The sequence below is a fragment of the Triturus cristatus genome, chromosome 9, assembly GCF_964204655.1.
Source record: "Triturus cristatus chromosome 9, aTriCri1.1, whole genome shotgun sequence".
In the NCBI taxonomy this organism is placed as follows: domain Eukaryota; kingdom Metazoa; phylum Chordata; class Amphibia; order Caudata; family Salamandridae; genus Triturus; species Triturus cristatus.
The window spans coordinates 212356677-212371200 of record NC_140592.1 but is presented as its reverse complement, the minus strand read 5'-3'; the positions used below and the strand labels follow the sequence as shown (position 1 = coordinate 212371200).

The 14524-nt window shown below is 45.7% G+C and overlaps 1 protein-coding gene across 2 annotated transcripts in view; it reads right to left on the bottom strand.

Annotated features, from left to right (window-relative positions):
- FAM3D (FAM3 metabolism regulating signaling molecule D) overlaps positions 1 to 14524 on the bottom strand; it is a 517653-nt gene that overhangs the window by 368239 nt on the left and 134890 nt on the right. For both annotated transcript variants that reach the window (XM_085624738.1, XM_085624737.1), the window contains exon 2: positions 8634 to 8681. In XM_085624738.1, the coding sequence (XP_085480864.1) occupies positions 8634 to 8646 (13 nt within the window). In that variant the 5' untranslated portion in view covers positions 8647 to 8681. The remainder of the gene's footprint in view (positions 1 to 8633; positions 8682 to 14524) is intronic.

Sequence of the window (14524 nt, the reverse complement as noted above, 5' to 3'; positions counted from 1 at the left end):
TTGGACAATCTCCACAAACGATTATCACAGAGAGGATATTCCAAAAATATTCTCCATAAAGCCAGGAGCAGGATAATGAAGGTTGAGAAAAATACTACTTTAGTACAGAAAGACAGAAGCAGCTCTGCCGAGCGAATATCATTTGTGACAACCTATTGTTCACAAAAAAATGACATTTTTAAGGCTCTGAGAAGAAATTGGGATCTATTAAGAGGTGTACTGGGTTTAATCAATGTTATTGGGGATAAACCTGGGGTGGTATACAAACGTAGTCCAACTATAAGAGAAATGATCACAAGGAATTATATTGAACCTGTAGTAAATGTGAAATTAAATTGGTTGCCTAAACCACCGAATGGTTTCTTTACTTGTGGATCTTGTAATGTGTGTGATATGGTCATCAATAAGATCAAAAATTTCATGTATAACACTATGAAAAGATATAATATTAAGGAATTCATCAATTGCAACAGCATGGGCGTTATCTATGCCATAATATGCGCTTGTGGAAAGATCTATATCGGTAGTACTAAGGGTAGTTTAAAGCTTAGGATACAGGAACATAGAAGATCCATAATGAATCATGATAACAGATCCCCTCTGTATTTGCATATTAAAGAGAAACATCCGGGGGAGAACAGTATTAAGTTCCATGGTATGCAGAGAATTTTACCAGGAAAAAGAGGTGGTAATTGGGAACTCAGGATTAGACAAAATGAAGCTAGATGGATAAGTCGTTGTAGATCGGTGGAGCTGGGGCTTAACAGTGATACAGAGCTCCACTACTTTTTGGAATGATGGAATCAATAGTATATGCATAAATGTGGGCCATCATTTGTGGATTTTTTTTCATGTGTCAAATAAGACAGTGTATACTTTAAATTTGTAAGTGATAGCAACCTGGGATACGCATACAGTAAGAAGGTGCATTTTAATTAGCTTGGACCATTCAGTATTCTCGATGAGTTATTTATTTAGAGAATAAGATTAGTTGTTTATACTTTGAAAGCATCTACGATTGACTAATTGTATACCACTGCAGTGGTCTTAGTACTGGATTTATCAATTGAGGTTAAAAAACTAAGCACACAGGATCACTGATCCCAAGGGTAGCCGGTATTATATATGCCTGATTTGATGGGCCACCGGCATTAGGAAGCACTCGTGGATTAGTGTAAAGCCTTGACGAACTCGCAATTAGTGGCGCTGAACTGTAAAAGTTATTGGGTAATATTATTGTTCTGTTGAAGTAAATATATGGGAATACGCTGGATTTGCGCGGCCGCTCCCATGCGGACCGGGCAGGAAGCACTAATGGATTAATTAAGTTAAAGACACAGCGCACTACGATCATGATGGATTGTGAGAATGCTTGAGAATAGTAAGGATACGGGAAGCCGGATCTGATTGGCCAATGGTATGAGGACCGAGTAGGAAGCACTCTTGTGTTATGCAAATTGCAGGCTTAGAGAGTGGGAAATATGATTGGCCAACGATATTTGTGGGGAACGTTCTACGCACCAGTATAGTGGTTCAATGGAGAAGGCTGAATAATGAATTTGATTGGTGGACAACGTACGGACCAGAGAGGAAACTGTTTATGTTAATTAAGGAGGGGAATGGCGGGACACGTGATTGGCTGAATAATAGTATATAAAGGAAAAGTAAAAGACACAAGGTAACAGCGGGGTTATTCGAAAGGAGGTGGAGGCCACGAGGAACCCAGGGCCAGAATAGAAGGTATGAGGCTATAACTGAAGATTTAGTTGTTTCAGGATGATGCTCTGTCTAATTAGGTTCAGAAAGGAATACTGATTTGGTCCTTCTGTGTCATGTTGTTATAGGACTCGATATGTGGAGAATACCCTCTATTTAACTAGAACGGACATAGAATTAGGTGAGGATTAAGGATGGGAAACGGAGGCTACTGTAGTAAATAGTAATATGGGAATAATATGATTATTATGTTTTTTCTTATTTAGAAAGCTTTTAAATTGATGGAAAAACAAAGACTGGGATGATACTGGCACTAATCCAGAATTAATATTTCACACCACAGCGGTAATATTTAGGAGGTATGCGATAGATTATCTTATCGTAAAAAGAATTAACGATACTAAGGATGAAATTGGACAGCCAATTATAATAAAGTCTAGGAATAATGAATTATATTAAAAATAAATTGCAATTAGAAAATTGCAAATCATATTTTATCCTATTTAGATTACGTTTAATTTGATGAGAACTAAATAACAGACCTGGATGATACTGATATCCTTCCAAGATTGGTATTTAAAGCCGTCGTGTCATTATTTAGGAGGTATGTGACAGGTCAATATATTGAAACGACAATGAGATTATTATAATCAAAATTGGATAGAGAATTGTAATAAAGTACATGAGCAATGATTTCAATGATGTGTTCTGAATCTTCTATCAGATCATTTTGTGTGATCTAAATCTCAGCATGACAAATTAACATGTTATTCTTTTCAATATTATGTGATGATGGTTTTGGGTAAATTCTTCAAGAATAAGATTGTCATTTAGGCAGGATGTAGAGGTAAATTCTTCAAATTTAAGATTGTCATATAAGCAGGATGTATAGGTTATAGATGTACTTGATAACATTAATTTGACTGTAAGCAGGAATTGGGTTATAGAGACGTATGAGTTACTCATTAGTGATAATTTCTTTTTTATTCTTGCAGCCCTGATGAGGTCCCTAGGGGGACGAAACGCGTTGGCTGTGTTTATATGTAACTAAGATTGTGTTTGGACTTCTAAGAATGTGTTGGAGCACCAACTTGAAAAAAATTTGAAAGAATAAAAGAATCTTTTTGGAAGATATTTCTTGGACTTCAGAAAATAATTTCTTTGGACTACAATAATTTATTGTTGACAGAGTACTTGCCCACTCCTTCCATACATTGATATATTGTTTGTTCCAGAGTGTTTTTTTTACGGTGGGCCACTGGAGGTGGAGTGGAATTTATACGTTCAGTATTATTGTATCAATTTTATATTCTTCAGTGCACACATATTGGACCCTCATCGTTTTGGATGTTAGATTTTACCCCATATTACTACTCTGGTCCATCCCAACCAGGCTGGATTTATGCCTCAGGGGGCGACCATGCATAACATCAGGCGGGCTCATGCAGCAGTGGCGGACATCCAGCAGCTGGGAGAACCGGCAGCGCTATTATTAGCAGATATGGATAGGGCATTTGATTCCCTTAGCTGGGTGTACCTATTTGCATTGCTAAATAGACTAAACTTCGGACTGCGATGTAGGAGAGTAGGATCTGCTTTACATGGTTACCCCCACTTTTTGCTGATGTTTCACTGTTTCTCGACTTTAGTCTGGCTGGGGCCCTGCTATTCAGGACCCCAGCCTAGCTGCTTCCTCTCTAAATTGATTCCATGTACACTAGGTACATCACAGATTGGATTCTGAGGTGCCCTTATGAGTCCCTAGTCTATGGTATACTATGTACCTAGGGCATAGGTACCCCAGAGGCCTACCAGGGGCTGAAGCATGTATTATGCCACCCCTGGAAAGCCCTCCAAAATGACACAGCAGGTCTGCTACTGCAGCCTGGTAAGGTGGTGCATGCACCCCTTACTGAGATATAGGTTCACTATATCTCACTGATCACTGAACATAGAAACCTATCAGTCACCCCTATGGCAGGCCTTATCAATACTGAAGACAGAGTGCTTGGTTATATGTGAGAGGGTGCCCAGGCATGAGCTGAGCCCCTCTGCAGCCTGAGGAATCTCTTCTCCGGGGTTGTCAGTGGTGCAGCCTGACCATAATACTCTTAAGTGCATTATATTTAAAATGGTTAATGCTAACTTTGAACTGGGTGCACGGAAACATGTTGTATTTGGTGTCAAACACCTTGGAATCATACCCCCACATCAATTCCTGATGTAAGAATATGATCCCACCCTTCTAGAGGGAGAGACATGGCAGTACTGGTATACACGGTAGAAACTTAACAGAGCCCTGGCATCAAAAAATGGATGCTGCAGCCACAGACACAGGTCTGGCCTCCTGCTGCTGACTGAACTCCGGCAGGGGAGGCCTGGACAATAGGTTTCCTGACACAGGCAGGTGTAACCACCTCCCAGACAGGCTTATGTGTATTGGGGCTGGGTGGGAGCACTATCAGAGTGCTTTGAAGTCCTGCATTGGGGGCACATTTGGTGTCCCTGTGCATAGTCCAGCTCAAACCTGTTCAAGGGCTTCCAGCCCCTGCTCTGGCGCGAAACTGGACAAAGGAAATGGGTGTAGCCACCCCTCTTTCCAAACCTTCCCATAGGTGGGTCCCTAGAGTTAGTCCAACACCTTCCTTAGGTATAAGTAAGGAACCCCTGGCAACAGGACTTTAGATATTCCTGGAAAAAACTCTGAAGCTGAATCCTAGATCTTCGACGCTCTACTAAAGACTAGAGGACTGAAGAAATCTCCCTTGGGGTCAAGGAGTGACTCCCCTGCTTGGCAGGCACCAACAAAGAATTTTGCCAGTCTGCATCTCTGAAGCTCCCACCGGACTCCGAAGTATTTGCAGCCCAGAAAGAGGATTTCCAGACATCTCAGTGGCCGACCAAGGTCCCCAGCAAAGCTGAGACCCGCAGCCCTCATGAGTAGCGTGGAACCGGAACTCCTGGTCACTGTGTACTTTTGCAAGTGCATTGACTTCTCTACGTCTCTCGAAGTCGTGCTTGGGGTTCTTGTAGCCCCTACCTCGAGCAGAGAATCCGCCGAAGATTGTTCGCCTAGTCACCCCGAGTGACCCGTGGGCCGCCATTTTGTGTTTCCTCTTGAGGCTCCTTCGTGATCCCTGAGCCGTCGACTGTTGGGTCCCTGTGAAGGCAACTTTGATTTTCCTTGGGCTTCCCTGGTTGCTCCAGATGTGCCCTGACTCCCTACCAAGTGGTGAATCCCTCAGACCTTGCTGGTCTGCACCGCAGCATCTTTCTCCTTTCTGCGAGGGTTGCTGTTGCCAAGGCTTGTTGTGTCCAATCTGGGCACCGACGCTGCAGCACTCGACATCCTTTGTGGGACAGCTCGAATCCAGCTCCTGGTTGTCCTCGACGTCTCCTGGTCCTTGTGGCTGAAGAGTCAAGCTTCACCTTCTTCACCTGAAATCACCCGACATCGGTGGGCATCCGCCTATCGTCCTCCTGGTCACTGGCTAGTGACCGAGACTCTGTCCCATCTGATTTCAGGTTCTTCTCAACTTCAATCCAGGCTTGGATCTTTTCGTACACTTGGCATCTTCCCGGCAGCAGCACTTCTTTGCCAGCTCCCATTGAAAACGACGACCCGACACCATTTGACACCTATGCACCTGGCTTCCCTGGGTGAGGTAACATGAGTACTCTGGTGCTCCAGAGGGTGTTGACCCTAGAACTTCCTAAGTCCCAAAGGGTTTGGTCCTGACTCATTTCTAAGTGTCCCTAATCTTTAAAAATCTAACCGCGACTTTCCCCATAGAAGCTAACAGGCGCTCGCTGCTGTGTTCTCACACTGCACACGGCCCCCGTGGGTCCCCTGTGTCACTACCTTGGGCGGTTCCTTGGGGTGCCAGCGATTCTACAGGCTCTAGGCCTTGTGTCTAGTTAAGTCGTGGTTCTTATACCACTATTTTAGTACATGGTTTGGCTCGCCCCTAGGGCCTGACGTGTATTTGTGCTATTCTACTGTAATATTTGAAGTGTAACTTATGTGTTTTGACCTCTAGCCTCATAAAGAGACTAGGAGGGTGTGTTTAGAAATAAATACATATATTTTATATATATACCTGGTGTGGTTTTCTTTCATTTAGCCATTCAAGAGATTATAGACTGGTAAAACAAGCTGCTTTACATTCCTTCAAGACTTAGCCTGAAGGCTGCTCTCCATAGCTACCATTAGAATAGCTTTCAATAAAGGTTGTCTTTAACCTATCATCAATAAGGGGTTGTTTGGACTGGTACAGAGTGCCCACTATAATTAGTGGACAGCATATACCAGGCCAACTTCTCACACGCGATTCCTGTCCTACTTGACTCTTTTATACACCGACCTAACAGCGTCGCTGCTGTGGCCGGCGCAGCCTCCTCCGCGTTTTTCATCGGACAGGGCACGAGACAGGGATGCCCCCTGTCCGCATACTTATTTGCCCTTGCAATGGAGCCTCTGGCTGCGTGGGTGCGAATAGATGCGCAGGTGCAGGGCTTTGAATGGGCACAGGGACTGTCAGACAGGATAGCATTATACGCGGATGACGTCCTATTTTTCCTCATGAATGTGGACAGGACGGGACTACGGCTACTGCGTATTATGCAGATTTTTGGGGAGACATCTGGACTATATATGAACCCCGCAAATCTACGTTGTGGATTCTTGGAGATCAGGCGGGAGTGGGCTAGTGGGTATCGTCGGTCCACTTGGCAACAGGGGACTGAAATATCTCGGCGTGTCCATATTGGACTCCTGGGAGAGGAACTTGGTTCCGGTATGGAAACGAGTGCGCGATGATCTTAAGACCTGGTCCCGTATGCCCCTGTCCATATATGGCAGATCGGATATATTCAAAATGGTTGCGCTTCCTCGCCTCCTATACCAACTGCAGAACCACCCTTATTAGATTTCACCTAGACGGTTCCGACAAGTGAATGCAGCTTTCGGACAATTCTTATGGGAGGGGGGCAAGGTGCACCTGGCCCTGCGGACGTGCTTTTTATCTACTTATTGGGGGGGGCTAGCGTCCTCGGACATTCTCTCGTATTATCAGGCCTCGCTCCTGCTCGTATTAAATGAATGGTGGTATGGCAATTGGGAGGATCCGGCATACGCGGTCGAGTGGCGGCTTATGGGAGACCGTTCGCTGCATATGATATTGTACTCGGCATCGCTGCGGGGCTCGCTTCCGTCGGCAACAAGGGCTGTGTTTCAGGTCTGGAGGCAGGCGCTGCGCAGGATGGGGTGGTGGAATACACTGACATGGGAGACTCCCCTCTAGAATAATGTGCGATTGACGCAGTTGGCGGCCCTGCCAGGATTCCGGAGGTGGGATCATGTAGGTATCTGTCTTGGGAGACGTCATGAGGGGACTGGCTCTGAAATCCTTCCAGGACCTTCAGAAAGAATTTCACATGCCGAAATCCCAATTCTATCAGTACCTTCAATTTCGGCATGCCCTGTCCCCCAGCCTAGAGGGCCTGGAGTCCTTGGCGGAGTTCAGCCCGCTAGAGGCGAAAGTTTTTATGGGAGATCTTCAGGATCGCAAGATCTCCAAGATCTATAAATCCCTAGTTACCCATTGCTCCCCCACGCCACATAAACTCCGGGGGGATTGGGAGGGTGATGTGGGTCCCTTAGACGAGGAGGATTGGACGGAGGCCTTGGCTGCTCCGCCGGGGGCGGCCATAGCAGTAAGGCTGCACCTCGTCCAGTTTAAATATTTGCATAGGGTTTACTTTACACGGGTTCGTTTGTGGAGGGCGGGGCTGATTGCCTCTTCTGTGTGCCTTAGATGTAATCGGGAGGAGGGCACACTAATACATACTCTTTGGCAATGTCTCTCCTTGGATCGCTTCTGGAGGGGGGTTATCACATGTTTATCAGAAGTATTGGGTTGGGATCTCCCCCGCTCGCCGAAACTTGCTCTGTTACATGTTATCGAGGGGATAGGAGGTAACATCTACAAACGCCACTTATTGCAGTTGGGCCTTACTCTGGCGAAAAGGGATATAGCAAGGGTGTGGAAGGCACCGAGGGCCCCTTCAGTAGCTGCGTGGAAGAATGGATTGGACTTCTGTATGGGCTTGGAGAAACCCATCTTCATTGCCAGGGGGTGCCCGCACAAACACTTTAAAATCTGGAAAAGGTGGGCGGATTATCGTGGACTGCTGCTAGAGCCGGTCTCAGTGGCAAGGGACCCCCACCTAATGTGATTCCTCTTCCATTGGGTGGATTAAGGGGGTACTGTGTGGTTGGGAATTCCGATTGATAGACCTACCGTACTATCATAATGGTTCTGTCTAAACGTGGGTGTTTAATGCGATCGGCGGCAGGGGTTGGGGGCTGGGGGGGTAAAATTTTATTTGTATTGCTCTTCATTTTCCTGTGTCTTAAGATGAAAATGTCAAAGTCAGTATAATATGCTTTGATTGTGCAGATGCCTCTGGGGTACAGAGCCCTGCTATAAATGTGTAATTTGACAAATAAAATCTGTTTTTTTTTTTAAAAACTATGACATTCTGATACAGTGAAGTACAGATGTATTGAAACAACACATTATCAATCAAGCTTGAGAGTGAGGCAGCATAGGCAAAGTCAATGGGTCAAGCATATAACTGAAAATTCTACTTATATAATTTGTGTGTTAGTATGACATTTTGAATAGGCATGTGCATGATTGCATGATTGATTCCATGGTTAGATGAATGGGTTTATGCACGGATGGATAATTACATGCACAGATGGAAATATTTACCCATCCACTGACTCATTCTTGCATTCATACACTCTGCCCTACAGACTGGTGCACATACACAAACTTTATGTTGTTAGCCAGGCCTGTTGGTTTTGCCAATGCTTATTATTAGGCCATATGGTAATTATGTTTTCTTACCTGTTGCTCGCATCACTGAGGAAGCGTATTAAAGAGTCCAGGTGAAGTCTGGAAGAGGAAACAAGTGTTAGGTCTATGAGCAAGGTATCAATGATGAAATATGACAATTGTGATAATTATGGCATATGTTTATCTTTTGCAAATAAAAAAACTAAAAACTAAAATATTGTATATGAATATAAACAAATAATAGTGTGCACCTACGTGTATTGCTGTATATTCTATTCTTAAGCACACAAAAGGGTCCAAGTCAGACAAAAATACTCAAGACAATACATTATCCGACCTAAGCGTTCAGTGTTATCCACCATCATTAACCATGTGGGGTTAATTTATTGGAACAGAATCTGTGCAGCGGAAACCCCACTGGAATTCCAGAACCACTCGAGAGTGTGGGGCCTGAGGTGGAGAGTTAAGGCACCAGTGGAGAGCAGTGTGTGCGACGAAGGATATGGATGGTTAAGGAGGGGCAAAGGTACAAGGGCACACATATTAGGTGAAAACTGTGTTAACTGACCACACAAATGCCACAGGAATTAAGAACAAGAATGTGCAATGCAAATTGGTCTTGCATTTGTGAGAGTTAAAGGTATTGGCACTGTAAATGGGAATGTCTTTTACCCATGGGTTTTGGATTGGAGTGGATGTAAGTGGTGTGGAGTGGAATTTTGTGGTTTCAAATTGTTAGTTGTGAAATTGCGTGGAGTGATTTTGTGGAGTGAAATTATGTGGCATGGTGTGTAATAGAAATATGTGGATAGTAATGATGTGGTATTGAGTGTACTGGGATTATGTGGAGTAGGCTTGTGTGTCAGAGGGTAATTATGTGGAGTGGTATTTTGTGTGGTGGAGTGGTATGTTGTGGAGTTTAATTAAGTGATATGCTGATGAGTTATGTGGCATGATGTGGAATTCTTTGGTGTGGATCGGGTGTATGTGGTGTGTTGTGTAATTGTATTGTTGAGTTGAAATATGTGGTTAGTTGTCAAATTATGTGGTGTGGAATGGAAATGTGTAATGTTGAATTGTGCGGCGTGGAAGTGTGGTGTTCTGAGTGAAATTATGCTGATTGGAATTATATGGCATGGTGTGGAGTGTATTTGTGTGGATTGTGTTACCAAGTTTAAAAATGATAAAACAAAATTACAAATAAAGGCAGCCTTTGATTCTACACAAATTTACAAAACCTTATAATATGCAAAGACTTGTCCAAATATCAAAAAGAAAACATGCAGAGTCAACCCCTAGCGACATTTGCGTTCAGGAACTCTACAGGGGGCTTGAACAAAGCACATTTAGAGGGGACATTCTTCCAGTAGATGGAAGCATGTTGGCTTTAGTCCCAAAACCAATAAGAGGATAGTTTGAACTCCTCACCCAGCAGCCAGCACAGTACCAGATTGTGCTCATGTACAGCTTCTGGAGGGGAGGGAGCTGAGAGGAATAAACAAAAACAGACGTGGGGAGGAAGGAGCTAGTTTTAATGCTATCCTACTGGGGTAAGAAGGGGAGGTGGAGAAAGATGTGTAACACAGTGGTGCTGGAGATGTGCAGACAAACTTCGTCACACAGAGTAGCTCCCTGCCTTTTGATTAGGGTTCCTCTCTGAATTTGGCTCGAGTGGTGGGATTGGTTTGGTAGTGTTATGTAGCCCCAGTTTAGACTCCGCCAGTGCTGATGGTGCTGACGGTGGCTTTTTAGTGCTCAAGAAGCTACCGACTCACAGGTGTGCAGAACACAAGCTTAGACTCTGGTGCTGGGGTTGGACTATTAGTGGCAGGTACTGAATGCCTCTGAGGTCAGCATACACTCCACACTGGGCTCTGTAATGGCTTGCTAACAATTCAATATCCGGAGAACTCCGGGAGTGGAGGGAGGAGGCTGGGCAGAGCAGCGAAGGCAGAAGGAGGCACTGATGAGATAGTTTAAGGCAGGCTTAATTCCAAATCACTTAGCAGCAAAAGCATGACGGCCTCATTATTTACCGTGCTGTCTGGTGAGAACTATAGCAAGATGCCCTAAATGACATACATAATGTTTTCTCAAAATGCCAGTTCTAATGAATCACGGGAGGAGGTGGCTCACTTGGTTGAACACAAGAACAATACAAAACTATATTTCAAACCTTTGACAAATGCACGCATTGAACTGTTCAACGCTCATTTCACAGTCCGCATTATCCAGTGATCACTTCTATTATTTGTCAGTGAGTGCAGTGGTGGCCAGAGTGTCACAACCAAAAACACACAGAAAGGCAGGCAACTGCAGTGATACCTAGTCGCCTCAATGGAGACTGCAGGCAGTGCTTCAACAAAATGCCTCCTTGATCACCGTGAGCGTATGCTGAAACAGGCAAAAGAGAGACACATAAAATAAAGTCAGCAGGGCGAGCCCTACAGCAGTGTTTCAGGAGCAGCTGGGCCCCCAGCTAGGACCCCCGAATTTTTAGTGGCCATGGTGGAGTGGGTAGAACTCCAGGAGCGGAGGGAGGAGGCTGGGCAGAGCTGCGATGGAGGCAGGAGTAGGAAGGAGGAAGCGTCTGCTGCAGCGAGGGCCAGCTGAGCACGTGTTACGCTGCCACCTGCTGCTGCTCCTGGTCCCCAGCCGTGTTCTCTGTGATCCCCCGTGGGGGTACCAGTATATGGCGTCAACACCAGGGCTCACAGAAAAATGCCAGCAGGACCGCTTGGATGGTGGTGACAGCGATTGGCATGATGGGATATGTAGTGCTTGCAACTCGTACTCTTGTTTTGCTTATAGCATTTTAAAGGAAAAACGAACTATGTGTCCCTGAATTCAGTGGACCAGTATTTGATTTCTGTGACTAGGTGAAAAGGCGAGGAGCCACTGGGAGAAAAGGAGAAAGACAAAATGAATATTCATTTTATGGACTAAACACACAGTGATGCAGAGGTAATTAGGGCGGGCATGCATGAGGTAGGAGAGTGGCAAGAGGGGTGGGGGACAGGAGAGCAGGAAACAAATAAACAAAATAGTCCCTCAAATGAGCATAACTATACAGTAGGTAGATCCTGCTCCTGTGGGAGGAAATCAAAACAAGCATTTGCAATGCAATAGGTCTCGCAGTTGTTAAGAGTTTGAGCTATTGGCACTGTAAATGGCAATGCCTTTTATTTATGTGTGGGTTTTTAAAACATAAATAAAAGGCATTGTCATTTACAATGCCAATAGCTCAAACTCGTATAAATGCGAGACCTATTGCATTGCAAATGCTTGTTATAAGAAGTGGTAACAAACTGCAAGTATTTGCTTTTATGACAGAACAATATTAAAAGGAAAGCATAGCAAGCAGACTGTAAATGTACGCAGCCAGGCCTGGTTTGTCTGTGGGGGGTGGTGCGTGGCTAAACCGGGGTGACAAATACAAGCATTAGCGAATACTGATCTGCGTGCTGGTGGTACGAAAACATGTTTTAAAATGTGTAATTACCTAAATAATGTAATTACTGAAAAGGCATCAGAGGTTGAAATGTTTATAATTTGAAGAGCACCTAAACCTGTCAAGCGTTTATAAAATGCATGCTGCTGCTTCCGAATTTGCTATGACACTAGTTTTGAAAGTATATGGTAAAAACTGAAGTTAATAATTTAGTAAGTATTGGAGCTAACATTTTTCTAAAAAAAATATATATATACAGGAAACAAACAGTTTTTGCAATGTGTGCAGACGAAGAAATGCGTGCAGACAGGAGCAGATAAACAACCCCAAAAAGTACATTTGAAATGCATGGAGACAGGAGGAGCCGAAGAACTTCACACAAATGGTGGTTAACAAGGAGGCCCTAAATGCAGAGCGATAGCGATCAGGGAAATGAGGCTACAACCAGATCAGGCTTCCCCAGGGACGAGACTCTTAGGGGCCCACAGCCAGGCATCCTGTCCGCAATCAAAGATTGGGGACAAGATAAGAGAAATGGTGGAGGGACGAATATGGTGGAGAGATCTTCTGCAAAACTCCAGTATCTCCCTGGAGCATTGGTAGGTAGTTGATTGCTCACCTAAAGTGTCTGAACAGCAAGTAGTGGGAGGGATCGGGAATAGTACCAGAGGAAGCGGTATTTGGTAGGTGTGAAAGAAGAGATAGAAAGTAGACATCGGGGTAGGGTGCTTAGGAGTGACAGCGCAAGGAAAACTGTGTTGAATTTTAGAGGGCGTAGCATAGGCATGTTTGTTGTCTCCTGTTGAGGCTCTGTGGTTGACGGTGTCGAGGCGACAGGTGTTTTCTATTTGTACTGTAGTTATATGCTGAATGGGACATTCATGAGAGGGGGTGGTGGGGAATAGGGAGAATGTATCGCATATTGGGTTGAAAAGGGTTGTGTGTAACATTTATGGATGAGTGTGTTACGCAGGGCTGTGCGGTACGGGCTGTTATTTGTGGTTGGAGGACGTTGTCTAGGGACGGGTAGTGGAACACCTGTATTAAGTGGTGATAGGTCGGTTTTTAGCAGGGGTTATTATGTTTGGTATTTCCTGGGTTGGGTGTTGGGTGTATACCCTGGGCTGGTGGTAGGTAGGGTAGTGTTATGAGCACAGCCTGCGGTGACGAAAGATAGGGGGTTGGCGGGGTCACCTGAGTGTAATGCAGTCCTTAGCTGGGCAGCTGCGCTGACATCTGTGACAGATCAGAGTCCGTTACATTCAGACAACCTTCTGTTGCCCCCTCCGTGGAGCTGCTGAATAATGAATACCTTCTCCTCGGGAGGGGGCGCGGGCGATGCGCTTCTAGGTGAAGAGAAAGGAATGGGCCAAACCCTCGGGGGACATTCCCGGACATCTGCCCCTCGCTACAGCAGGAACATGGAGCGGGGGAGGGGAGAGCCGAGGCGGGGCGGGTGCTGTTGTTGCAGTCACTAGAGGAAATGAGCAGGAAGACTGGGGCAGGACAGTGACAGGAGAAGTGGGTGAGGAGGCGGGGAAGAGAAAGGGACATGAAGGGATCAGGAAGTAAAATAAACTGAAGAAGAGGGGCGGAAGAGGCAACTGAGTAGAAGAGAGAAGGGGGAATGAAGGGGTAGAGAAAAGGACAGCAGAGGGAATGCAGCGAGGGAGACGGGGCAGAAAAATGGGCACGAGAAGATGGAGTGCGGGAAGGGGAGAGACGTCAAAGAGACCAGTGAAGTGGGGCAGAGGCAGGAGAGAGTGGGAAAGGGTGTGAGGAGAAGGGACAGTATAGGAAGCGAGGCTACGGAAAGAGCGGGGCAGCACAGCGAGCGAGCTGCTGGGGTAACAACAGGACTCAGGAGGGTGGCGGAAGAGTGTCAGGTGAGGGAAAGAGTGGCAAAGTAGAGCAGCAGACGAGGGAGTGCGGAACTGAGCGATCGGATCGGGGGATGGGAAGGTTGGAGAGAGGATAGAGAAAGCGAGACGGTGAAGGAGGGAGAAAAGTTAGGAGAGGCAGTGAGAAAGGGGAGATAAATAATAAGGAGCAGCGAGGTAGTGACTGTAAGGGGGAGGACAGCGCACAGAAAGTGAAGGATGAAGGCGCGGAGAGAAGAGATGGAAAGGAGCTAACTGTAAACTGAAACTAACAAAAGGAAGTCTCTGACTGGATAAACAAGCACAAGCCCGGCAGAGCGTGGCGCGCGCGCTTGGCGGGAGAGCTTGATGACAGTTAATAGCTAACTGTAAACTGAAACTAACAAAAGGAAGTCTCTCACTGGATAAACAAGCACAAGCCCAGCGGAGCGTGGCACACGCGCTTGGCGGGGGCGGGGGAGCGCATTCCAGGCAGGGGAGCGGACACTTTGAAGTGCTCCCAAAAGCGGAGTGCATGGCGGCACCTGCGCGTGATTGTGCGCGTGCTAGCCATGCAATCCGCTTTTGGGAGCACTTTGAAAAGCCCTTTTACAATAGTCTCGCCTTGCGAT